This window comes from Salvelinus namaycush, chromosome 22 (assembly GCF_016432855.1).
Source record: "Salvelinus namaycush isolate Seneca chromosome 22, SaNama_1.0, whole genome shotgun sequence".
NCBI classification, from domain to species: Eukaryota; Metazoa; Chordata; class Actinopteri; order Salmoniformes; family Salmonidae; genus Salvelinus; species Salvelinus namaycush.
This window is the reverse complement of record NC_052328.1, coordinates 22,589,852-22,616,739: the sequence shown is the minus strand read 5'-3', so window position 1 is coordinate 22,616,739 and position 26,888 is coordinate 22,589,852. Positions and strand designations below refer to the sequence as shown.

Genomic DNA, 26,888 nt, shown 5'->3' with positions numbered 1-26,888 from the left:
GTGGGGCAAAAAAGTATTTAGTCAGCCACCAATTGTGCAAGTTCTCCCACTTAAAAAGATGAGAGAGGCCTGTAATTTTCATCATAGGTACACTTCAACTATGACAGACAAAATGAGAAAAAAAATCCAGAAAATCACATTGTAGGATTTTTAATGAATTTATTTGCAAAATATGGTGGAAAATAAGTATTTGGTCACCTACAAACAAGCAAGATTTCTGGCTCTCACAGACCTGTAACTTCTTCTTTAAGAGGCTCCTCTGTCCTCCACTCGTTACCTGTATTAGTGGCACCTGTTTGAACTTGTTATCAGTATAAAAGACACCTGTCCACAACCTCAAACAGTCACACTCCAAACTCCACTATGGCCAAGACCAAAGAGCTGTCAAAGGACACCAGAAACAAAATTGTAGACCTGCACCAGGCTGGGAAGACTGAATCTGCAATAGGTAAGCAGCTTGGTTTGAAGAAATCAACTGTGGGAGCAATTATTAGGAAATGGAAGACATACAAGACCACTGATAATCTCCCTCGATCTGGGGCTCCACGCAAGATCTCACCCCGTGGGGTCAAAATGATCACAAGAACGGTGATCAAAAATCCCAGAACCACACGGGGGGACCTAGTGAATGACCTGCAGAGAGCTGGGACCAAAGTAACAAAGCCTACCATCAGCAAGGGCATTGAAGATGAAACGTGGCTGGGTCTTTCAGCATGACAATGATCCCAAACACACCGCCCGGGCAACGAAGGAGTGGCTTCGTATGAAGCATTTCAAGGTCCTGGAGTGGCCTAGCCAGTCTCCAGATCTCAACCCCATAGAAAATCTTTGGAGGGAGTTGAAAGTCCGTGTGGGCCAAAATACCAGCAACAGTGTGTGAAAACCTTGTGAAGACTTACAGAAAACGTTTGACCTCTGTCATTGCCAACAAAGGGTATATAACAAAGTATTGAGATAAACTTTTGTTATTGACCAAATACTTATTTTCCACCATATTTTGCAAATAAATTCATAAAAAATCCTACAATGTGATTTTCTGGATTTTTTCTCTCATTTTGTCTGTCATAGTTGAAGTGTACCTATGATGAAAATTACAGGCCTCTCTCATCTTTTTAAGTGGGAGAACTTGCACAATTGGTGGCTGACTAAATACTTTTTTGCCCCACTGTATGTCACATGTTAGTGTCAAGTGTAGACACAGCCTTAGTCATCATAACTTATTTACCACCATAGCTGAGAAGTATGAACCAACACACAAAAAACTGTTCTTTCCTCAACAAACAGCCCTTAGACTGTCTCAGACACACACAGGCCTGATGGTATACCCCTATCAACATCCCCTTTGCAATTAGATACTAGAGCTGCTCCAATCTCAGCCTGACTTTCCACCTAGTTTGCCAGTGGAACTGAGATTAGTTTTCAAGTGAATGAGTGAATTCACATGCAAGCAAGAAACAGAAAGGTGCACTACTGTATGTACATTCACTAAAACTACACTAGTTTATTTGTAAATAACCACCCCAGTAAAGAGAGAACAGAGGTGTATAAACCCACATAGGCATACCTCCTTTCAGGCTGTCCCAGTACGGTGAGAACAGACACAGACAAGTAGACTGTAAGCATTCCATGGAATTTCAGGCCATCCTGGTACAAAACCAGTCCTGTCTGGTATTTAGTTCATCAAGTAAAGATCAACCATCTCTCCCATAACATAACAAGAAGGCAAAAAACACATACTCTAACAATAACTTCCCTAGTCCCAAATGAAACGACCCTGGAAAACCCGTAGTCAAAGTGTTCCATTGTCAGTGGCACTTTAATCAGTGTAGGCCTACCCAAACATTCTGTAGACACGCAATTACATTACACACTCCAACGATGGTCCAAAACATGACTCCAAAAACAATGCAATCTAACAGTACAGCATTTCCCTGCCAGCTCTTCAATCTCAACACTTTGTTTTGTGAAGAGAGCATAGGGGCGGTTTGGTTGTCTGAGCTTCTTGAAACTGAATCATACCATTCAGAACACCTTCAAAGTTACATGTAAAGTGTTTTTTCACAAGTCTAGGTGTTTCATTCCACTTAGCAACACAAACAAAGAACAAAGTGACTCATATCAAGACATCCCAGCTGCGAACCCTCCTCTGCAAAACCACAAACGAGAAGGATGATGTTAATTACAGAACTCAATTACAATAAAAGGCTGAAATATGTTGTTGAGTGTGAAGTCTTGTGAAAAGCATGAGCTGGCGCACATTCAAAAAAGTTAGTAGAGGTGCTGACTAACGGCGAGTAAACTGTAGGCTATAAAAAATAAAGAGAATCGGACACTCTATATACAAGCTCCCAGTAATTTATTAGGTAAACCATGAACATTTCGGCATCACAGTGCCTTCTCATGTGTCATCACACGAGGGGCTCCCGAGTGGTGCAGCAGTCTAAGGCAGCGCTTGAAGCATCACTACAGATACCCTGGTTCAAATCCAGGCTGTATTCCAACCAGCCGTGATTGGGAGTCCCATAGGCACAATTTGGCCAGTGTAGGCAGTCATTGTAAATAAGAATTTGTTCTTAACTGACTTGTTTAAAAATCACAGTGATGCTGAAACATTGGTTTACCCAATAAATCACCAACAGCTTATATATAGTGTGCAACTCTATTATTCATTTTTAGAGCCTAGAGTCTGAAGTCTTGCCCAGTGTGTTTGTGTGTGTCCTTATGGAAAACTCCCATGAATTTCACATGTGAAGTGTTCCAAAAACACGTGATCACATCCCACTGGGCACCAACGTCTATTCCACATTGGTTCTACGTCATTTCATTGAAATTACATGAAAACAACATTGATTCAACCAGTGTGTTTTCAGTGGTAGGTGATCTTTTGTGAAGTTAATGTGATCACATGTTTTCACGTGTAGTTTCATGTTAAGTTTTCCAAAAACACTTGTTTTCATGTGAAATTTCACTTGAAATCATGTGATTTCACATATGAAATCATGTAGGTTTTCTCTAAGGTTGTGTGTGTGTGTGTGTGTGTGTGTGTGTGTGTGTGTGTGTGTGTGTGTGTGACTCATGAAACACCTCAAATGACTATCAATCTTTTCTCAGGTTGCGGTGCTGAGGAGGGTGTCAATAAAATGAGATAAGAAAGCCACACTTCCCTCTAACTGGCAGTTCTTGAAACAGACCAGTGTTACAGGCACACAACATGACATAAAAGTGGGACAACTTACAAACCCCAACAACCATAATAATAACATATCTAGCTCTACAATTCCCGATCTGTATATTTGAGGGTATGCAGGTGTAAAGGATGCCACACTGCTTGCTAAGAGAGTACCTCCTGATTTGGCTCACACCAGGCTTGAACCCAGGCCTTGCCACCCTCGTAAAGCATCTTACCAGTCGGCACCACACCAAAAGCTAGCAATTCAGCAGCGCAGGTGGAGACATTTCAGGTAGAAGTCACACTTAAGGCTGAGAAGTAAGTTTCACACATCCCCATTTGCTACATTCACCCTCAAATGTACTCAAAAGCTGCCCCAACATTGAGCTGAGCACAACTGTATATCTGGGTCACAGCACCATTGTAAAGATCATCGTGGCTGGATTAGCAAGTATCACTTGCTCCTGATTTGGCTCACACCAAAGCTCGAACCCAGGACTGTTGCCTTGCTAGCACATGTGACTACCCTCCTGAAACTGTCTTAACAGTTAGCACCACACGAATAGGTAGCAGTCAGCTGCAAGTGGCAACACTTAAGGCTGAAAAGTAAGTTTTGCACATCCCCATGTGCTACACAGGCATGGTGAGAGCAGCGGAGAACAACAAGTAGTACCACACAAGGGTGGAGGGGGGTTAAATTGAACCGGGTTACAGAGCTGGAGCATTGAATACAGGAAGGCTTTTGTCCCAGTGGCCCAAGCACTGCGCACAACGCAAATGATCTCTCAATCAACTCCTCTCTATTCTCTTATTTGACTATGTGCTGTTCTACTACAGTGGAAACATGCGCAACCGGCAGCTAGAAAGCAAGCAAGTTTACGCAGCATCGCAACACGGTATTTAACTTGTTCCTCAATTACATTGTGCAGTAGCCTATTTTAAGATACATAAAACACGATAATCATTTGTGTTGGGGTTACAGCCTTTCAATGTCATCCCTGAAAACATCATTTTCCAAGCACTTTGTTTCCAGGTATTATGATCGCATGGATCACAAGCAAGCAACACTTCCCAGTTTATATTGTTGACAATATTTAACTTTCTCTAGACATAAGAAATAAGCGTATATGCTTATTTCAACTTCTTGCACTGGAAAAAAGCTCAAGCAAACTTCAGCAATCAACAAACTACTTTGGGCAACAAAGACACCCCAACAAAGGATTAGCATACATTCTCAAGAGTGGCATACCAATTCAAAGAAAATATGATGTCGGGATGTATGGCTTACTACCTGGCCAGCTGAGAGTCTGTCGAAGTTAAATCATCTTCGATTTCCGCAACAAAGGACCAGAAAAGTGTGTGGATCCTCATGCGCACTACTGCCTCCACAGCGGCGATGGCAGTGTGGGACTGAGCAACTGCATGAAACTCCGTGCTCGATGGAACGTTGAAACAAAATCCGCGTTCAGCGAAACCATTTCTCACGCAGAGGGAGGAAGCAACTATTGATTCCACAGTGGTGTAGCCAATTTGAACAATTAAGCTTAACCGTACTTATACAGATACTATTTATATATTCAGCATGTTTCTTGCCATTCATTACACATGTATTTTATTTCTAGTTCAATAGAAACTACATAATTTACCCCCCCCCCCCTCCATATTGGTATCGTCTACTTGTGTGCTCCTTTTCTTTTCCCACAAGCTATTCTGAATGTACAACTCTGTAGTAACATTGTTACAGTTACTAGTTCACTTGTAAATGTGTCCACTATCACAATGTGACTGTGATTGACTGGCCCTCTGTGACATGAATTAAAACGAATTGTTTCCAGGCCTTAACCATCTGTAATGTATGACACTAGCCTAAATAAGTAGATCCTATTAAATGCTCTCATTCATATTGCCATTTGTTAGGCATGCCTAAAAGTGTTCCTTCTTTGTCACAGTCATGTCTACATACACCCATAGTTCATGTAGAAACATGTAGTACAGTTCTGTAAACTATTTTAGCAGTAGAAAAATACTAGGCCAGGCCTAGTAGCCTAAATAAATGTATAATGGTTGTATGCAGAGATATACAGTATTATATTTAGCTACATCCATGTGCTCTGTAACTGTGAAATTGACTGAGCTGCCTGTAAGGTTTCACTGGAACCTGACAGATGGTTTGAAATGTGGCAAGGAGGAATCTCTCCCACTTTCCATTGCTTCCCCGGCAAGGAAAACTGCACAGCTACATGCAGGAGTAATTCAATCAGCGCCCGAAAATCATATTAAGAGGTCAAACGGTTTCCAAGGAGAAATACAAAAAAACATAAATATTTACTGTATCACACTTGAGACTGAAATGAAAGCACAGCATTTGCAACTTTTGATTAGCATTATGAGTGGAATAAAAGTCCGTCTCACCACAGTGCCAGCACACTTTGCCTGCTGATGATGGCAAGTTATGAACCTACTGTACATTTTCATGTTGCTTTGAGAATAAGGCACAGAAGAAGGCACAGTGATGCCGAAACGTTGGTGATTTACCCAATAAATTAATGGGAGCTAATATATCGAGTGTGCGACTCTCTTTATTTATTTTCATAGCTTATAGTTTATTCTCCGTCAGTCAGCACCTCTACATAAAATACTTTTCTCTGGGTGTGCGCCAGCTCATGTTGTTTTATTTGGCTTTGAGAATGACGCCCATATATCCCATATAGTGTATGCCTATATAGTGTATGTCTTCTGTGACTCATGAAACACAGATCATGTGTCTAGGACAACAACCTCTCTCTCAATGTGAGCAACACAATGGAGCTGATCGTGGACTATTGGAAAAGGAGGGCCGAACAGGCCCCCATTAACATCGACGGGACTGAAGTGGAGCAGGTTGAGAGGTTCCTTGGTGTCCACATCACCAACAAACTATCATGGTCCAAACACACCAAGACAGTTGTGAAGAGGGTACGACAACACCTTTTCCCCCTTAGGAGACTGAAAAGATTTGGCATGGGTCCCCAGATCCTCAAAAAGATCTACAGCTGCACCATCAAGAGCCTCCTGACCGGTTGCATCACCGCCTGGTATGGCAACTGCTCGGCATCTGACCATAAGGCGCTACAGCGGGTAGTGCGTATGGCCAAATACATCACTGGGGCCAAGCCCCCCCCCCCCTTTGTTTTTACACTGCTGCTACTCGCTGTTTATTATCTATGCATAGTCACTACAAATTGCCTCGACTAACCCCTCGCACATTGACTCGGTACATATTGTTATGTAAATGTATCGTGTTACTTTTTGATAAACTTTTTTTTATTTTTTACTTTAGTTTATTTAGTAAATATTTTCTTAACTCTATTTCTTGAACTGTGGTAAGTTCTGTTGTATTTGGTGCATGTGACAAATAAAATTTGATTTGAAATTACAGTGGACATCCTAAAACAGCACAATGTGCAAAAAAGCCTCCAGCCACCCCTTTTCAGATTGTTGTATTTAACTAGACAAGTCAGTTAAGATCAAATTCTTATTTACAATGACGACCTACCGGGGAACAGTGGGTTAACTGCCTTGTTCAGGGACAGAACAACAGATTTTTACTTTGTCAGCTCGGGGATTCGATCCAGCAACCCTTCGGTTACTAGCCCAACGCTCTAACCACTAGGCTACCTGCCGCCCCAAAAGATAGGATTGCTCAACTACCTTGGCATGCCAGGCGTCTGTTGAAAGAGAATAACATGCTCCAAGCAGATGAGTGAAACAAAATGTATAATTTACTAGGCCTCAAATTCCTGGAGCCAGTTTAATGACTGCTGCCTTAAAACACGCGGTACAGTGGGCATGCTTTATTTCCATGAACAGCAGCAGAGCTCCAGGGGTGTGTTCCTGTTCACAGCGTCGTAAACTAACAAGTTAACCACTATCAAACCCTCAGGGTGACAGGATCACAATCACATCTGTCGTTCTGCCCCTGAACAAGGTAGTTAGCCCACTGTTCCTAAGCCGTCATTGAAAATAAGAATTTGTTCTTAACTGACTTGCCTAGTTAAATGAAGGTAAAAAAAAACATAGCAGATGCATAAAACATTTCATGGTAATGATACATCTATCAATCACTTCTATTCATCCACAAGGAACTAAGGTGCTATCCACAGATGCGAATTGAGGTTTATTTGAATGGTGTTTGGCAACTGCATTAGCAGGATACCCTGATGATAAGGCATGCTGTATCGAAAAGCTGACTGGATTACTTTCATGACATGACTTTGATTAACAGGATTTCAGTGCCTCCCAAAGCCTCCATATTTGTGTCTACGTCTCTTAGCAACAGCACCTGTGCGAGGGAGTGGGCTTTACGCAAGGAGCAGCGAGCTTCAGTCCGTAATTCAATCTAATTTGTGGTGCAGAACAAAGACATTGTTTCTGTGACAGGCAAACAAAGAGCCATTTGAAGACTTCCTTAGATGCTGTCTCGTCTCAGACAGTGTACATTTCAATGAGACAATATTGGTCACCGAGTGAAGACAGTCAAAAAGCATCTTGTTTCATGGGAAAAAGTTGTGTAATGGTATAATGTGTCAATGCGCATCCAGGCAGGATTTTCAGTGTCTTGTAAATTTCCAGGCAGTAGTTTTCGTAACACGTTGCATGTGTTTACTCAATAGCATGCCTCGGCATCAACTGCTCCCATTGGGCCACCCGCCCAGATTCCAATTAGAGGTAGTTTGAGAGTTATTAATGACAGAATGAGTTAAGACAGGAAATCACTTATCTTTCTTTGAACCATACCCTCTGTTTATTCATTATGAGCTGGTTATTAAGGTAGATTGCAAACAGAGGACTTCTGAATGGAAAATGTTGACATAGGTAGACATGATGAATACATCCACAGCTTAATCCAAAGATACTGTACATTAAAGGGGCAATCTGCAGCTGCTACATAAATGTTTGTACTTATAAATTAATGATATGTACCCATTGATTTGTGAAGAATATAACTTATAAATGCCTCATGAGTTCAGTTTAACTGTCCTACCCCATCAGAACCCAAAATGTAACCTGGTTTTCCTCCAATGTTTGTAAACAAAGTAAATGTAAACAAACACTGTATATCCTTGAAAAATGGTTAAAACTAAAATGTTGATATAATGGATGGGGAGTTCTTGCATCTATAGCTCTGTATGAATTTGAGATTGGTTACATTTTACCAGCCCCATCCCTCAGCTTTTTACCGAAACAGTGGCAGGAATCACATTTTGTTATTGTTTCAACTGCTGATTGCAACTTTAATGTATAAGCCATACACTGTCGCTCTGGATTTACAGAACTTGAACATGATACCATCCCTATTTGGTTAATAAGCATTTGAAAAGGGTACAGATTAGATTACTATTCCATGTACTCTCAGTTCTCTATCTTTCCTCACACAGGCTAGAGAGGACACATGGCTGGTGTCCGGTGAACAAGATGATCAATGCCCTACACTAGGAAGACCTAATAGTCCATGGTCTTCTGACTACAGCTAACTGACCGCACATGAAAATGATGAGTCCATATGGGTCAGTGATGACCTCAATGCCACAAGGCAGGAGAATCCACTTAAAGATGATAATACGTCCGTAAGTTAGAACAAAGTAAATGGATTTGATAAAAGGCCAAGAAGAACTGATGGCAATCTGAACTAAAAGGTTTCATAGGAAATTTGTAAATATTTGTCATATTAGCAAAAGATGATCATATTAGAAAGCCACATAGCTATTTGACATTCAAAAGTTACAATCTTTCCCGGAGGGAGATTTTGGATTCATCAATCTAGACATGACATTAATTATCTGAACATAGGACTTTTTATAAAACTGGTTTTGACAACAGCACATAATATGACAGGCTTTTTAAGGAACAAGGTGCTGCTGATTAGAGGACAAGGCTTGATGCATTTCTTCTGCCGAGAAATGGCCCCCTCTGCTGTGTCTGACAATATCATCACATTTAGTAGCATTAACCCTCACATTTCCTTGTGACTCACAGCTGTACCTCCTAAGCTTTGAGAAGGACACCAGGGTACAGTGATATATATGGTAATGCCAGAAAGAGTGAACGGTTACATATTATTCGTATTTTAAATGTATGTTGTTCTGTCCTTGAGCTGTTCTTGTTTATTTTTGTTCTGTATTATGCCATGTTTTATGTGGACCCCAGAAAGAGTGGCTGCTGCTATTGGGGATCCTAATAAAATAACAATTCTCATTGCAGAATTTAGATGTCTGGAATCTGATACAAAAAAAAATAGGTGCAAGACAAATAACTCAATACAAAATAATATATTTATTTTGGGGTATTCTAATTGTTGCTGTGATCATTTCACAAAAATATAACTTCAATTGATAAATAAAAGTCCATTAAAACAACATAATTGTAGCCAGTAGTTGTGAAAGTGGTGCTCATGAGCCCAAAGTGGTCCCTGTTGTTTGTGTGCTATAAAAAATATATATATATTTTGCAATTGGTATATGTTACGAATGCATTTTGTTCTATATGTTATGAATTTGTTGTGCTTAAAGGGATACTTTGGGATTTTGGCAGTGAGGCCCCTTTATCTACTTCCCCAGAGTCAGAGGAACTCATTTTTACGTCTCCGTATCCGGTATGAAGACAGTTAGAGGTAGATTTGCGAACCAATGCTAACTTGTGTTTGAGCAATGACTGGAAGTCTATGGGTATCTGCTATCATCTCCCCAGTGCTTACTCATATTGAAAGGTGCCTAAATACTGGCTGATCAAGGCTGCATTTGTTATAACCTGATGCTTGACGAGAGAGCTGTCTTGGTTGTGGCATTATATTGATGTTTTGATAATAGGTCAGACACCAAAATGAACCACCCAAACAAAGATTTTACAAGCCCAACAGCTGTCAAACGTATTGAAAGCAGTACATCCCCTCAATGTACTCTGAACCTTTCATGACTCTAGGTTAATGAACAAAAAAATGTATTGAAAATAGCATCTGAAGTTTGTTTAATTGTATGTTTATAAATGGTAAAATATGTCCGCTCTTTCCATTTCCTGAAAAGCTTCTGTTTTGGAGATAAGAGATTTTCATCAGACAGCAATGAGAGACTCCCCTAGTCCCTGCTGATAACACTTAACTTGGTATTGAGCCTATAAAATAATCATAATGGCATAAAATATGGCATAAACAATCATGGTCACTGATGAGAACTGACTTTTGCATTCTGGAAACTAATAGATTATGTTGACAGTGGGATGGAGGAGTACTGATAAGTGTAATCCAATGTTCCACTCATAACATTCCAGGAGTGTCTCTGACGGTTCGCTCACCTTGACTGAACATCTGTAGTAGCTGTTCCTTAGTCCAGTTACAGGAAGTGATAACAAAGACCCCCTCCTCTTTCAATGCCCCTCTCAGAGCTTGAACGTAACATGCTTTGCCCTCCTCAGTGTTCTCTGGGTTCAGGCTTATGGTGTCAAATGCACCCTTGTCGATGCATAAATCAAAGCCGCTCAGCTCTCCAGAGCAGCTCATGAAGTCCACCTCCTAGTATGATGCAAAAGGCAGTGAGTTGATATCAGTATGTACTTAAATAATGTTTACATTTACATACAATAGCCAGGTACTCCATATGTGTTGAGCTACATTACGGCTGTATGAGATATATTTATAATTTCCAAAACTCTTTGTCATTAAACAATTGCTTTCAGCATTCAGCATCAATCTTTTGCTTCAATATCTGTTGAACTTGAGTAACCACGTGACAAACGCTAACATCTGTGTAAAAATATAGCGCTTTCGCCCATGTGGTCCAACCTGACCACTGCTGAGGCTGAGGACCTATTACCAATGAAAGACTTCCTTGATCCTTATAGGCCACGAAAAACTAGACCTCTGGAGTGAGCCAAGCAGCCACACACTTACCACAACCCAAGTGTCACATCATTGTAGTTTTATGAGGGGTGAACAGTATTTCAGTGTTGGGAGAAATATGTTTGTCCAACGGAATGGCTCCGTATGCTTTGGATGGATGCACCCAGAAACCTCTGTGAAGTGCTTTAGGCCAGTGGTGGGAGGGAGAGGCTTTAAAACAGTTGAAAACAAGATAGTGCGTCCAAATGGTGGGATTGTCCCGCTCTCAGGCAGATACGGGATAGTACTAAAGATGACGCTCAGAGAGAGACAGACCTCCATGGACAGTCCCCCTACCCTCTGAGCATCCGGCTGTGGCCACTGGGCACTCTCTCGGTATATGCTCCAGGCCAGATGTACACTCACACACTCATGCGTTAGCCAGACCATGTGCAGGACGCTCTGAAGCAAAATACTGTTCCATAGACACACACCTGATTCTCCTCACACTCCTGCAGACATTAACATAGCACAGAATAGGTGAGAACACACACACGTTTCTAGTGTTCTACTGCTCTGGAGGCATGGTCCAACATACCATCTGATATACCCAGACAGGACTGCTGCCAGACTAAGGTCAATATTGACCTCAACAGCAAGCGCTCTGACCAAATACAGTATACAGTACACATCTCTCGAGGTAGGTGTACAATATGACAGTATGCATGTGTGTATATGGGGGAGGAAACCTCACTCATCCCCGGGTGTGGTATTGTATGGCTGAGCAGCATTTAAAAACTGCTTTTCCTGCAGATGTGTTAAATTGTGTCAGCTCGCTCGGGCATAAGGTGGCTGAATCCAAAACTGGGCGGAGTCCCATTACTTTTAACACTTCTCTGCTACCCCGCCACACTGCAGGGTAAACACAGGAGAGTTCCCCCTCATGGCAGCAGCCTCAGGTTGGGGGATATGGTGCGCTAAAAGGGGGGGGGGGGCGCTAAACATCAATGGCTGGGTTTGTCTGGGGTCCAACCAAGAGACCCAAAGTCCTAAACATAATATAACAGGGATGGAGTAGAGTTGTTTAAAGATGGAATCCACAGTAAGGGGGAAAACAGCGCCACTGTCCACCCCACGGCCACTGTTATTGTTTTTGTTTTGTTGATGAAGTGTCGGTGAGGATCGTCACCCAATGTGGTAAAAACAGATGCAGTACATACTGTGTTCTTCTATTGCGTGTGCATTGATGAAAAAAAAACAGTTTGTTGTTTGCAGTAACTTCTTTGTTGTTGTAATTTTGAAAACAGACGTGGCAGTTTCACCATTAAGGATTCGAGCTTTAAAGATGCATTTATGCAGAAATTCCTGGTCCTAAAATCCAAATAGTTCGCCTAATTTCAGTTTATGTGACAAAACAAGAAAGTATATTAGTGGGACTATCATTTGTTTTTCAATAGGACAATGACCCAACACACCTCCAAGGCTATTTTACCAAGAAGGAGAGTGATGGAGTGCTGCATCAGAGGACCTGGCCTCCACAATCACCCGACCTCAACCCAATTGAGATGGTTTGGGATGAGTTGGACCGCTGAGTGAAGGACAAGCAGCCAACAAGTGCTGAGCATATGTGGGAACTCCTTCAAGACTGTTGGAAAAGCATTCCAGGTGAACCTGGTTGAGAGAATGCCAAGAGTGTGCAAAGCTGTCATCAAGGCAAATGGTGGCTACTTTGAAGAATCTAAGATTTGTTTAACACTTTTTTGGTTACTACATGATTCCATATTTGTTATTTCATAGTTTTGATGTCTTCACTATTATTCTACAATGTAGAAAATAGTAAAAATAAAGAAAAACTCTGGAATGAGTAGGTGTGTTCAAACTTTTGACTGGTACTGTATATGCAGTGCACCACAAGGCTTTTCTTCCAAAGCATTGGTGACTAGGGATGTAAATGGTGATCAGTTAATCAGTTAGCCACCGAAAAATACATTTGAACAGTCATGCTTATCAATCTATAGGTTAATTTGCATAATTTAGTTGAATTAAATCGTCATGCGTCTTATTTATCACACACGCGCAGCAGACAGAACCTAGTTTGAGGAGCGGAATGGCCTATCACCTGTTAGAAAACCCAAGAGCAGCTCCTCAAAAAGCTGGTACTGGAGTGAAATGTGCTTTTATAAGCCCAGTCATTGCGCAACAAATAACAATTCTAAATGCAATCGCGTGTTAAAAACAGTTTGATCGCCACGATTAAAAAAAGCTAGGATTTTTATTTCTCAATCTCAATTTCTAATTAAGGTGCTCCTCCCATTCGAGTGCATAGACTATAGTCAACAGTAGGCAGGATATCAACGCGTCACCCACCACATTACAATGTGAGCTGGAGGCCGTATAATTGTTTGAAACTTAAACGTTTTACTTCACTTCAAATAACGAGGAATGTCTTACCTTGCTTCAAAGTAGCCGAGCCAAAATCCAACCATAGAAATGGAGGCAATTATTTTATAAAGACTTCCTCATGCCATTAACCAGCATTTCTCTCCTGTTCTGTTGGTTTTCATATCACCTTTCTTTCATTGTCCAAAAGCCAAAGGCACAATCCTAGTCATAATAGCAACCAATCCTATCAGATTCCCCCTTTCTAAGTTTCTAACTGAGATGTTCATCTCTGTCACATATGGAACCGCTCGCATTAGCTGCACTGTTTATAACTGTGTTTTCCAGCTAATTGCATTTTGGCAAATATTTAATGACGTCTTATTAGCTGTTTCATTACAAGAGTTTTGTGTTCAATAATAGGCTTTAGCCTTTTGACTGTAAGACGATAGGCTTGCTAATGTTGCATGTTTTCATTAAGCTCTTCATGAAAAATGTCCGTTCCTTGTATTCATGCATAGTATTTTCTTTTGGTCACATAATTTTACTATTTGGAAATTTTTTCACGGTTTGTTGACTGGTTAATGAGAGTCGGTTAGTCGGCAGCAAAATTGACCACAATTTGCATCCCTAGCAATATACAGTGAGCTCCAAAAGTATTGGGACAGTGACACATGTTTTGTTGTTTTGGCTGAGACACTGACCACGAGGTTAAAGTGCAGACTGTCAGCTTTAATTTGAGGGTATTTTCAACCATATCGGGTGAACCGTTTAGAAATTACAGCACTTTTTGTACAGTCCCCCCATTTTAGGGGACCAAAAGTATTGGGACAAATTCACTTATAGGTGTATTAAAGTAGTCAAAAGTGTAGTATTCGGTCCCATATTCCTAGCACGCAATGATTATATCAAGCGTGTGGCTCTACAAACTTGTTAGATGCATTTGCTGTTAGTTTTGGTTGTGTTTCAGATTATTTTGTGCCCAATAGAAAATAACGGTAAATAATGTATTGTGTCATTTTGGAGTACTTTTATTGTAAATAAGAATAGAATATGTTTCTAAACACTCCTACATTAATGTGGATGCTACCGTGATTACGCATAGTCCTGAATTAATTGTGAATAATGATGAGTGATAATGTTACAGAGGCATAAATATCATACCCCCCCCAAAATGCTAACCTCCCCTGTTACTGTAATGGTGAGAAGTTAGCATGCTGTATGGAGCATAAGCCTATGTCAAGGTGTCTGTGCATAGGTCTATGCATAGGTCTATGCACAATACAGTCCAATAGTGCCACCAACGGTTAAGTATACCATCTGCTGTAACCATGCACAGTACAATTGCCGGTATACACACGACTAAAACACTAACACTATTTTTGTTACTGAAAAAGAGAATTAGGTAATGTCCCTTATCACTTGTGCAATAACAAAAACCGCTCAACTCCATTATTATGTGATAACAAAGCTATTAGCCTGCTACTGTACTGTGTAACAGCAGTTAATACAATGCTGTTACTGTAGTGATTAGCATTTCTACACACACAGCAGGTAGGACTTACCTTGACTTCCACATTAGACAAGTCTTCTGTCTGCAGTACATTTCTTGAAGTTCTACAGAGGCTACAGAATTATCTATTCATGTGGAAAATCTGAATGCATAAAGAACATGTCATGCAAAGAAACAAATGATTTACATAGGTAAAAAAAGCATTCAAGCTAATGTTGTCCTATATGCTACAGGTGTGTAGGCCTAATTGGCATTTTTACATCATAGTAATTCCACACCTTTAAATGTTAGTTCAAAGCCTACCAGCTCAATTAAGTGGATGCCATTCCCCTTGCCAATATCAAGTATGACAGAGATTTCTGTGTTTTCCTCTTTTTCCATCCACCCGCAGCACACGGTCCATACTGTCTTCTCCAAACCTTGGGAAATAGAGATGGGGCACAGTACAGAACAATGACAACTGTAGCAACTTTGTGACCATAATGTGTCCTTTGTAGCTGGATACTGTAGTAGGTAGTTCACCGGTGCAAAGTGTTGCAGGCAAAATGAACGTAAAAGTTTGTAGGCAAATTAATGTTCAATCCTTCTGAAAACACCCGATCCAGTTGATAGGGCTGCACAGACCAATTTATACACATAATGACTTTACCTTATCTCACGTCTCTACTGTCTTTAAATATCTGCAATTCCATCTGGTACGCATCATCCCAGTTAAAAATACTACTGTATAAACTAAAACAACTATCAAAGTAACAAACGCATTCACGATGACAACGTATTCATCAACTTTCATGTGCACATATTATGTATGTTTTAAATTAGATTAATAGTTAGTCCGAGTAAAGTAAGCTATCTGCGCGATCGGTATAATAATACACACCAAATCATTCTCCCAAAGAGGAGTGTCCCCAGGATGTTTCCGCCGAGAGGAGCGTGCGTGCAAACGCAGTGGGTGGTGGGATAGATGGGGATGTTTCCATCATGGCGGCTTCCATTTCGGGCTATACTTTTAGTTCTGTGTGTTATCACAGCGCTAACAGCAACTCTGATCATGTAAGTACCGGGGACATTTTAATGAATTAGGAGAGAGTGCATACATTTGTTTAATTGCAACTTGGGTGTATATTTGGACTTTATTCTCGGGCATAAACTCAGTGGGTTTCCTAGTATCATCTTCCTGTTGTTAGCTAACGTTCGCTAGTAGTTAGCTAGCTACGTGCCATCACTACAGCAAGACATTTGCTACCTAGTCTGTAATACTTAGGGTGGACTTTCAGTGGTGTCGACTTACAACACTGATGTAGTTATATGTAGCTAGCTAGTTAGTTGGCTAACAATAATACAAAAATGTGCAATTGCATCACATTATGCACATTACATTACAAATTAGCTAGCTGGCTAACGTTGTCACAGATGGCACAGTTGCATTGGTTATGTCATCAGAAAGGTAGAGCTGAGATTTGTTTTTTTTCTGCTCTATGTTAGCTAACGTTAGCTAGCTAATGTACAACATATCTTGCTAAGTGTTAGATTTATTTTTCTGAAAAGTAAAGTATTGTGAAGTATTTTCTAGCACTGTCACCACATATCTCGCGAGCTAGCCAGCAAGTTTGTTGGACAACTAGGATGTGAATTCTGATAAGCTTAAAAACAATAATCAAGTCAATCAGCGTGCATTCAAGCCACAACAGTTTTTGTTTACCATTTGATAGAAAACTGGATTGACACCTGTTAGCAAACAGAGTTGAGAGTCGATGCTGCTGTTTCACCTGACATTTGACACATGACTGATTTGATTGTCTGTAGCCAGAGCTTGATAAGTGTCAGGCCTCAAACAGTATTTGTTGTATAATTGTAGTATTAGTTGTTGCCTTTCTGCCACGTTTTGTCATTAGAAACAACTTTTTGCTCCTACAGGAGGGCTTCCTTTTAGGAGAAGTAAGGCAAGAGGAAACTGTCAGCATCAGTGATACACAGATCAGCAGCGCTGAACTCCTCCAAGTAGTAGGTAAGACCTTGGATTCCCCATTCATAGAAGTGAACTGCTTTAGCGCCTATTGACAATAGTATATTCTGACCGGGGGGTTGTGTTAAGAGCCCCAACGCTTGCTCAACAATTTACACTATGTTTTTGGAAACATAAGGAACATATAATTCGTATCAGCAAGAAATCATTTTCAAAAAACAAAATGTTAAAGCTGAAATATTTAACTTTTCGGGTGAGCTGACTAAATTTACAAAGAAATTAGTTATAAATCTGTCATTCTTGTTGAATGCAAGTCTAAATGTAAGTGGTAAGTCTAAGTGGTAGATCTGCACTTTCTATACTTTCCATTCTTAAGTTTCATTTTTGCATCTTTTATTTCAAACAGCTGAAAATACAAAAGTTTTGGTTATGGAAAATATATTTCACAGCGGTTTAGATGGTACAATGATTCTCTACACTATACTTGCTTGTTTTGTCACATTAACTGAAATTAGGCAAACTATTTGAATTTTAGCAACCAGGAAATGGTGGAGCGATTTCTGCATAGTGCAGCTTTAACTTACTACACACCTTTTTATAGGGTTGGGTTAGTGTTCCGACATGGCCAAATCTCCATGTTACATCGCTTGTTTACGGAAGACAGACTGATGATGTAGGCGGCCACCTGTGCTAATTAGTTATCTAGCGTGCTCTGAAATCCTGTGTAAGCTAACTGGGAAGGAAGTGTAGTTCATTAACGGGAGGCACACAGAGCGTGTGGATCTGTGCAAAACTGCTACAGTATGTGTATATTTTTTTATTTGAAAGATTCTTCCTCGCAAACATGAAAGATAAGGGGCAAATCAGAATGTTTCGAAAACTTACTTTTCTAAACGTTAAAACAGTGTTGGTATTGTAGTTCACATGGAGCCAGATATGGGAAAATGTAACTGCTGAAAACATACGAAGAAGAAGGGTTTTCGAGAGCTAGGCTTCGCATAGCCTAACTCTTTGACATGTGGGGACTGAACTCAAAGAAACCGACCTATTTGTTTCCAGGCTTGTCTTGACTGAATATGCTCTGTGCTACTGTGGAATTCTGTCAAACTGGACTGTCCGGTTTAAAGTGGATACTTCACAGCAGCTGTTCAATATATTATGTAGCTAGTCTCTGGGAAATGGAATTTGTAAACAATAGACAGTAGGCTAAAGTCTTAGAATTGTAGTTGTCTCAACAATAAAATTTAAAAAAAGGGACAATCTGCTGTTGCTACATCCATTTTCAGACGTTTAAATTCATGATTGATTCATGCTCATAACCTTAGTTCAACTGTCGTACCCCGTCAGAACCCAAAATATGAGCTTGTTCACTCCTTTGTTTACATTTACATTGTTAACAAACAAACCCTGTATAACCTCAAAACATGGTTAAAAATATAATGTTAATATCATGGATGGACAGTCCATGTATCCATAGCTCTCTCCATGAGTTTGAGAGTGGTTACATTTCTCCAGCCCCACTCCGCTGTTTACCAAATCGTTGGCGGTGTGGCCACTTTATTGTTCAAACTGCAGATGACACCTTTTAAAGCGGTAGGATGCCATAGACTAACATTATATATGTTTAATAACCATGCATTTGCTGTGTTCTTTTTAAAAACAGAAGTCCATAATCATGAACCTTGTGCACAGCTATTTAGGTAAGATTTTATGTTATTTGAAATTCTATGGAATTTGTTGTCCTTAAAGACATTTTGTGACATTATTTTTTATAAAACTGTTTTTCAAATGACTGCTTGGTTTATGTGCAAACTAAAGTAATGGGCTCAAATATAATTAGCCAAGACTAGTGATATATTTCATATGTATTATCCAATCTGAGATCAAGCTTTGTCTTGATCATGCATGTTGTAGGCCAAATACCGTACAGTACTTTCATTCAACAAAGTAGTGATGTAATTGTCAGTGAACAGCAGGTGGGCCCACCCCACCAGAAGTCTTGAGTAATGCAGACCTACTGTGCGGAATTTTTTTTTTTATCCCCCCACCAGCTTTTATGATTATGCTGGAAAAGTCAATGATGAGAATCTTAACAGAATTCTTAAAGACAGACAGAAGGTGAGTATTTATTATAGGCCTATTTGTATGCGCATTAGTAGCATTATTGAACAGTAGTATCTAGCGATCAGTCTGTACATGTAGCTTAAACACTGTCTGTGCATCTTCTTAATGACCCTCTTGTACTTGACCCCCCTGTGTAGAATGTCATCGGCTGGTACAGGTTCAGGAGGAACACGCAGCAGCAGATGTCGTTCAGGGAACAGATCATCCACAAGCAGCTGACCCAGCTCCTGGGCGTGCCCGACCTAGTCTTCCTCCTCTTCAGCTTCATCTCCACAGCTAATAACTCTACACACGCACTGGAGTATGTGCTGTTCAGACCCAACCGCAGGTAGGACTACCCACGCACAGCTATATGCACGCTGTACCAAACAGCATGCACAAACAGGCTGGTGCATATATTGGCGATGCTGAACAATCCACACATACAGACCAACACTGGTCATGAAGTTGGCTGTTGAGCCTCCCTCCTCTGTGTTCATTCCCACGCTGTTGCTCACCCTGTGCAGCCAGGTCAGTGTGTGTGGGAGGCGAATCAGAGCTCCGGTCCATCAAGTGCAGCTCTGTTGCCTTCAGTCTGCAAGTGGTGCCAGCTTGGAATGAATAATAATTTAGTTTTTTGAACTGACTCACTGTCCTCACAAGGGGAAACTAAAATCTGAAACGGTAATTTGAAAGTGGCCCTTAATTTTCACCTCCTACTGAGGCAACAGAAGGACACAGCTGTTGTCAGTGGCACAGAATCCACAGAGGAGGAGAACACTAGTGGCCTCTCCTTTGAGCCTTAATGGTTGCTAGTTGTGGAAGCACCTCGGGTGCGTAGGCATATCAATTATAGAATGACCGTTCAGATAAATCACACATGGATTAAACAACTATTTAGGGTCTGGCCATTCTATATGTAGGGTCAGATGGACTGCCCAGCGGGAGGTCTGTCAGTAGGGATTAAAGGCTTGTGTGTTGGACTCAAACTGGGGTACTTAAATGCTTCTCTGTCCGTGGCTTGAGGGCTCAGAGTGGGTTGGTCGAGGCCTGGAGGGATTGTGTGTGTGGGTGGCACCCTACATCAGCAGATTTTTACAGCTTCTGAACTCTCAACAAGATCCATTGGATCTGAGTATCAATCAAAGCAATGTAGTAAAATGTTGCTGCCCTACATTTTTATTTTTTATTTTTTTATTTCACCTTTATTTAACCAGGTAGGCTAGTTGAGAACAAGTTCTCATTTGCAACTGCGACCTGGCCAAGATAAAGTGTGACACAGACAACAACACAGAGTTACACATGGAGTAAACAATAAACAAGCCAATGACACAGTAGAAAACATACAACATACAAGTTAAAGGTGACCAGCCATCAATGGGTGAAGCATTTTACTACATTGTGCAGATTATGCAGATAGATAGATAGATTTTATTTATATAAATATATACAGTGGGGCAAAAAAGTATTTAGTCAGCCACCAATTGTGCAAGTTCTCCCACTTAAAAAGATGAGAGGCCTGTAATTTTCATCATAGGTACACTTCAACTATGACAGACAAAATGAGGAAAAAAAATCCAGAAAATCACATTGTAGGATTTTTAATGAATTTATTTGCAAATTATGGTGGAAAATAAGTATTTGGTCACCTACAAACAAGCAAGATTTCTGGCTCTCACAGACAGGGACTTCTTTAAGAGGCTCCTCTGTCCTCCACTCATTACCTGTATTAATGGCACCTGTTTGAACTTGTTATCAGTATAAAAGACACCTGTTCACAACCTCAAACAGTCACACTCCAAACTCCACTATGGCCAAGACCAAAGAGCTGTCAAAGGACACCAGAAACAAAATTGTAGACCTGCACAAGACTTTAAAAAAAACACTGCTCAATCAAAACTGTCTAACCTTTCAACAGCCCTTTCAACACGCCCACTCCTTTCAACATGCCCACTCCTTTCCACACGCCCACTCCTTTCCACACGCCCACTCCTTTCCTTTCCACACGCCCACTCCTTTCCTTTCCACACGCCCACTCCTTTCCTTTCCACACGCCCACTCCTTTCCTTTCCACACGCCCACTCCTTTCCTTTCCACACGCCCACTCCTTTCCTTTCCACACGCCCACTCCTTTCCTTTCCACACGCCCACTCCTTTCCTTTCCACACGCCCACTCCTTTCCTTTCCACACGCCCACTCCTTTCCTTTCCACACGCCCACTCCTTTCCTTTCCACACGCCCACTCCTTTCCTTTCAACACACCCACTCCTTTCCACACGCCCACTACTTTCCTTTCCACACACCCACTCCTTTCCACACGCCCACTCCTTTCTACACGCCCACCACTTTCCTTTCAACACACCCTCTCCTTTCCACACGCCCACCCCTTTCCTTTCAACACACCCACTCCTTTCCACACACCCACCAGTTTCCTTTCAACACACCCACTTCTTTCCACACGCCCACCAATTTCTTTTCAACACACCCACTAGCCCATACTCCGGTCTCCATATCGGGAGGCAGCTACCCCAAACATTTAGCTATGGTCTGGCACTGGCGGTACAGGATTATGGAGATTGAATTACATTTGTTTCTTTGTTATTTAGCTGTGGCCGTCTGGCTAGTATCAACAAGGGCTTTCTAGAAAATAGCAACATTAGCGCAGATCGCTAATAGGAATTTAGGAATTTAGAACATAAGCAATATGCACGGATATGCATTGCCAAACAACGCTACTTCCACCTTCTGGTTTGGAGTATTTTAACAAGGCTGAGTGGCTAAAGACTTCCAAGGTCTTTGCTGTGTGAACACAAAAGATATTGACTGCCGACACTCTGTTCAGAGGTGCTAAGTACTGTCGGCAAGCTAACTTTTGACAATCCAACCGGTGTGTCTGAGCTTTAAGGGTCTTTTGGGCTAGACTGCCTGTAGTGTATTATCAGGCTAACTCTGGTTCCACCCAGCAGGTACAACCAAAGGGTGACCCTCCGCATCCCCAACCTGGGCACCACCAGCCAGCAGGAATACAAAGTCTCCTCTGTCCCCAACACCTCACTCAACTATGCCAAGGTCATCAAAGAGCACGGGTGAGTGTCTCCCACATGTAGGCCCTGTCAAGTAGTTTATTTTTTAGTATTGAGAATCATGTGTTGATGGAAATAGGATGTACCGTATGTTTTGCAGGGCTGAATTCTTTGATAAAGACGGTGTGATGAAGGATATCAGAACAATTTTTCAAGTCTACGGTGCACTACAAGATAGAGTGCAAGTGAGTTGACTCCCTGCAAATGTCCTATTCATACCCTTCAAGTCACATTTATACTTGGATAAACAGCAATGTGGTGTTTTGGTTGACACCATGGCTACAGTGCATTCGGAAAGTATTCAGACCCCTTGACTTTTTCCACATTTTCTTACGTTACAGCGTTATTCTAAAATGTATTACATGCGGAGGACTATTTCTGTCTGTAATAAAGCCCTTCTGTGGGGAAAAATTAATTCTGATTGGCTGGGTGCTGGTTCTCCAGTAGGTTGGCCTGGCTCCCAAGTGGGTGGGCCTATGTCCTCACAGGCCCACCTTTGGCTGCACCCCTGCCCAGTCATGTGAAATCCATAGATTAGGGCCTAATGTATTTATTTCCTTATATGAACTGTAACTCAGTAAAATCTTTGAAATTGTTGTATGTTGCGTTTTTATATTTTTTTAGATAAATAGTGATATGATTCTTGATAGCTTTTTCTTGATTGCTTTTTCAGGCTGTATGTGGAGAGGTTGAGCAGAGTGAACGCGTGAAAGAGAAATTCCAGGAGGAGGTGAACAAACTCAAACTGCAAATTGCTCTCAGGAAACAAAAATCCGCGGAGGCGGAGAGAAGTATGTTACTTAATTGGGTTTGAATTTGACTGCTCTGACCATCTCATTCTCTCATGAAATTGATTCTTGAATCAACTATCCATTCCCTGTAACCATATCTGGGGAGGTGTTTTACGTGGTATTAAGCAAATACAATTTCTTTCTTTAAGATGTGGGGAAGCAAAAACAAACCAGGATGTTTTTAGTTTTGCATTGAATCCCCTTTTAATCTTAGCCTGGTTGCCTATTCCTGTACTTTAGGACTCCAGGAGGCACAGAACCCTGAGCAACGTCCTACTCCTGAGGAGAACTCTGAGCCCCCAGAGACCTCCCTCCTGTCCAGGGTGGTCTTCCACACCCCATCTACCCCCGAGCGGCCAGGTCCCTCTGCAAACCCCCCTTCCTACGCAGACCTCCTCTCCTTGCAGGATGACTCGCTCCTCCACTCCTTGTCCTCCGCTACCAGTGCTGCGCTGCTACCCCGTCCCCAGGCTGTGGGCTCTCCAGGCCACCCTTCTCCCAGTCCTCTGGGTCTGAACCTCAGTGCGGGCCCCAGCCCTGCTCCTAGCCCCAGTACGCCCTACCTGGGGAACGGAGACGGATCCAGCTCTGACTCCCTGGACAGACAGGCTGCAGGGCAAGAGGATGATGAGGAGGATGATGATGATGATGATGAGGACAGCAGTGAGTATGAGAACCTTGTGAGCGAGGTGGCACAGTTGCCCCCGGTTACTGCCAGTGTGTTGGCGCAGGGCCGCCCAGCCGCCCTCAGTCCAGACGGCGATGCCTCAGTCCGTGGCTCACAGACTTCGTAGAAGCCAGCCATGGGGACACAATTAACTGACATGCTGGGAGAGGATGGCATCCCAACCAATCAAAGAGAGTAGTCTTCTGTATTACAGAGGAAGTGCCAGCCCGGAAAATAAAAGGCATGTGTATTTCTGTTCGCTTTTAGTTTGATAACCATTCTGGGGGGTAATGTCAACTTCATGGGCTATACTTTTCTGTCTAGCGTGGTAAAGCTAATCAGTTGGAGCCTGGCTGCCTCCAGTGGATGCGTTTGATTTGGGGACTGATTACGCTATAACGGAATAAACGCAAACCGGTTTGTCCGACCTCCGTATGGATAGACCCACTCCGCTCGTCCTGGATCATGCTGCGTCACATCTGCATCATCAACTTTGAGCATCCAATTGTACCATTACCTCTTGCACTATGTTTGCCTTTCAACAATTTATTTAAGACAAGCAAAGGGAAAATGTTCTGTGGCCTTCAAACTTTTATTTTTAGTGAGACAGATTTTTTTTTTTTTTTTTCCTTCCTTTTTCTTTTTCTTTTGCTTATTACAAAGAAGTAATATATATGTATGCGTAAGCTATAATTTCGTTAGTCTGCACAGGTCTGATACTCTACTTTGAGCTGTCTTTATTAGGATTTAATTTCCTTTAACAATCAATGGATTTTATGAATCATGCGGTTGCCTATTTAGATGACAAAGAGTCTAGATTCAGTTTTACTTCACCGCTACTATAATTTGTGTTTATATTATTTTTAGAACAAAATAACAGCTATGACCCAGAGTCAGAAGAACTCGTGGATACCAACTCTGCATGCAGTATGAAGGAAGTTAGTTTCACGAGCCAACGCTAACTAAAGTTAGCGCAATGACTAGAAGTCTACAGGTACACTTGCATACGAAAAATGGTATCTACGAGTTCATCTGACTGGGTGATTATAAAAACCAGATTCTCGCAGTATCCCTAATTAATGTCACTCAATGTCAAATTTTTCTTAAATAACACTGAAACTGTATGCGCTTTGCTGCACATAACACATTTAGATTATTTTGTTATTGTGCTTTACCAATGCTGTTCAGTTGTGCCACTTGAGTAGTACGCTTTGATCACCTGAGCTGAGCTAGCTCAGCTTTTGTGGATTGTATGGGGTTGACAGGGAGAAAACACAACGTACTCTAGCTTTACTAACCAGACCTTGCTGCTGCATCAGAGCTACCACTAAACAAGATAACTGTGCATTTACATAAACCTGTCTGCTTCTTTCATCTCATGTCCTTGCACTGCTGGTCGTCTCCATTTCTGCCGAGTGCTGAAACTGACTAGAATGGCTTCCCCCAAGGTAATTCTGAGGGAACGGTTTCCCCCCTGTAGTGTATAGCTAGCTATATGTTACAGCCTTGGAACAAGACATCTTCTGACTGTCTTGTCAACACCAATAGACCTCACACTCTCAAAGCTGATTGGGATAAATGTGTATGGACCTTGATAATGTGACAAAAATGACCTCAATTCAGAGTCCAGTGCCTTCCATTTTGGCAGTTACACCGACTTGTTACTACACACACAATTCAAGCGACTGGAAAGAAGAAAGGTTGTTCCAATTGTGGTCAGAGTATCCTTCACCCTGCAGTGTTATCCAAGCCTTGTGTATATAGCTTTTCCCATGTACAGCCCACGTTGTATTTATTGTATGTCGCTCTTTCTGCCTTGGTCAACTAGCTTTCCTTCATCACTCAGCCATACTGTATAATGTCAACTCATAGCTTGGTGAACTGGTACTCTAATTTGTCTTAGAACATATTAATTACTGAACAACAAAGTCCCACAAAAGATTATAATGACAAATTCGAGAAAGGAGTGGTTTCCACTTGAGCACTGGAATAAACAATGGGAGTTAAGAACAAGTAATCAATAATGAATGTACACTGTACAGTATATAGGAGGTTGTAGCATTCAAACAGCACTTATTTATGAGAATCTCAGTCAGGATGGAAGTGGCTGGCAGGAGAGAAGGGTGAAAGTACTCTTAATAACATGGTTTGGCCCCTAGCTGGAAATGGCCCCTGAGAGCCTGCAACTTCTCCCTGTAGTACAAAGTCTCATCACATCACTCATGTCTGTATGATCGGTGGGACAGGAATAGGCCAAGCTCTTTTGGTCACTTGGTTCTTAAGTGGGTTGTAATAATAAAAGAGACATGCTTATTTGGTTTGCAGAGTCATTTGTTCTCGCTTTCTGCCCACTTTTGAGACCAGAGCTGAGGGTTGTCCAGAAAGACCAACTGTTAGCAATTCACATCTCTCACTTGGCTAGGACTGAAATACGTGCCGGTACTCGTTTTGGGTGCCGGTACTGTTTTCTTTTATTTATTTTTTAGATATTCCCAGATGCATCACCAGTATGTCCCCCAACACCAAGCTGATTGGGATGGTGCCTAACCCAGTCACCAGAGCCATCTCAGACTACACACACACTCTGTCCATGAAGCCGGACATCCCCACCTTCGAGGAGTTGGCCTTCCAGAACCGAAGCCAGGGTATGGTAGACAGCTCATGGAATGCTATCTGCATAGGGATGTACATCCTCCCACCTAGAGAACTGCCTGCAGTACTTTCGCCTCCCCGCAGATCCACTTTGCGAGCGGCTGATCACGGACCCGGCGGGGTAGCTGGGCTGCATCCAGGACTTCTTGGGTCTCAAACGCATCATCACAGACAAGCACTTCAACCGAACCAAAGACTTCCCTTGCCTGAAGAAACAAGAGAGCAGCAGCCAGCCCCGCTGCCTGGGCAAGTCCAAGGGTAGAACCCATGTGCAGATAAACCGGGAAGTCATTGAGCAGCTCTTGAACATTTTTATTGGCCTTTTAATATCAAATTCAATGAGATGGTGGGGCAAGACTTCAGGTGGGATTGAGAATCTGATTAAAAAAAGAGCAGCTGATATGTTTATTATATGGTTACCTCAGTGGTGTCATTCAAAAGAGGACACCTTCAAGTAAATCCAATTTCTCTTCATGTTTGAAAATACAGTACGAGTTTACGAAGGTGTGTGTAATCTGCCTCTAACTTTAAAACCTTTGATATAACTTCCTAGTTCCTACTTTAACATCATGCCTGTTTTGTTAACCAAATAAAATATAAATATATGCTGCCATGCCATTTAATCTCACAATTAGTATTTGTCATACACTAAATTGTGTTTCTACACAAAGGCCTGTTACTTTTACAACACTACCATGTCAATCGTTCCAACTCAA

At 41.6% G+C, this 26,888-nt stretch overlaps 2 protein-coding genes across 3 annotated transcripts in view; one reads left to right on the top strand and one right to left on the bottom strand.

Moving 5' to 3' along the window:
• LOC120017793 (protein FAM53B-like) overlaps positions 1 to 10,700 on the bottom strand; it is a 37,938-nt gene extending 27,238 nt beyond the window's left edge. The window contains exon 1 of the mRNA XM_038960766.1: positions 10,496 to 10,700. Within this exon, the coding sequence (XP_038816694.1) occupies positions 10,496 to 10,700 (205 nt within the window). The remainder of the gene's footprint in view (positions 1 to 10,495) is intronic.
• Positions 10,701 to 15,874: 5,174 nt separating this feature from the next.
• Positions 15,875 to 26,749, top strand: LOC120017672 (BRISC complex subunit Abraxas 2-like). 2 transcript variants are annotated; one of them, XM_038960589.1, is made up of 9 exons: positions 15,875 to 15,963; positions 16,828 to 16,918; positions 18,540 to 18,576; positions 18,928 to 18,994; positions 19,138 to 19,328; positions 21,946 to 22,065; positions 22,163 to 22,247; positions 22,736 to 22,853; positions 23,094 to 26,749. In XM_038960589.1, the coding sequence occupies exons 1-9, from the start codon at positions 15,892 to 15,894 to the stop codon at positions 23,645 to 23,647; spliced, it is 1,335 nt and encodes a 444-aa protein (XP_038816517.1). In that variant the 5' UTR covers positions 15,875 to 15,891; the 3' UTR covers positions 23,648 to 26,749. The 2 variants fall into 2 exon arrangements, with proteins under 2 accessions (XP_038816517.1, XP_038816516.1); XM_038960588.1 differs by having other exon boundaries at positions 21,943 to 22,065.
• Positions 26,750 to 26,888: the final 139 nt, after the last annotated feature.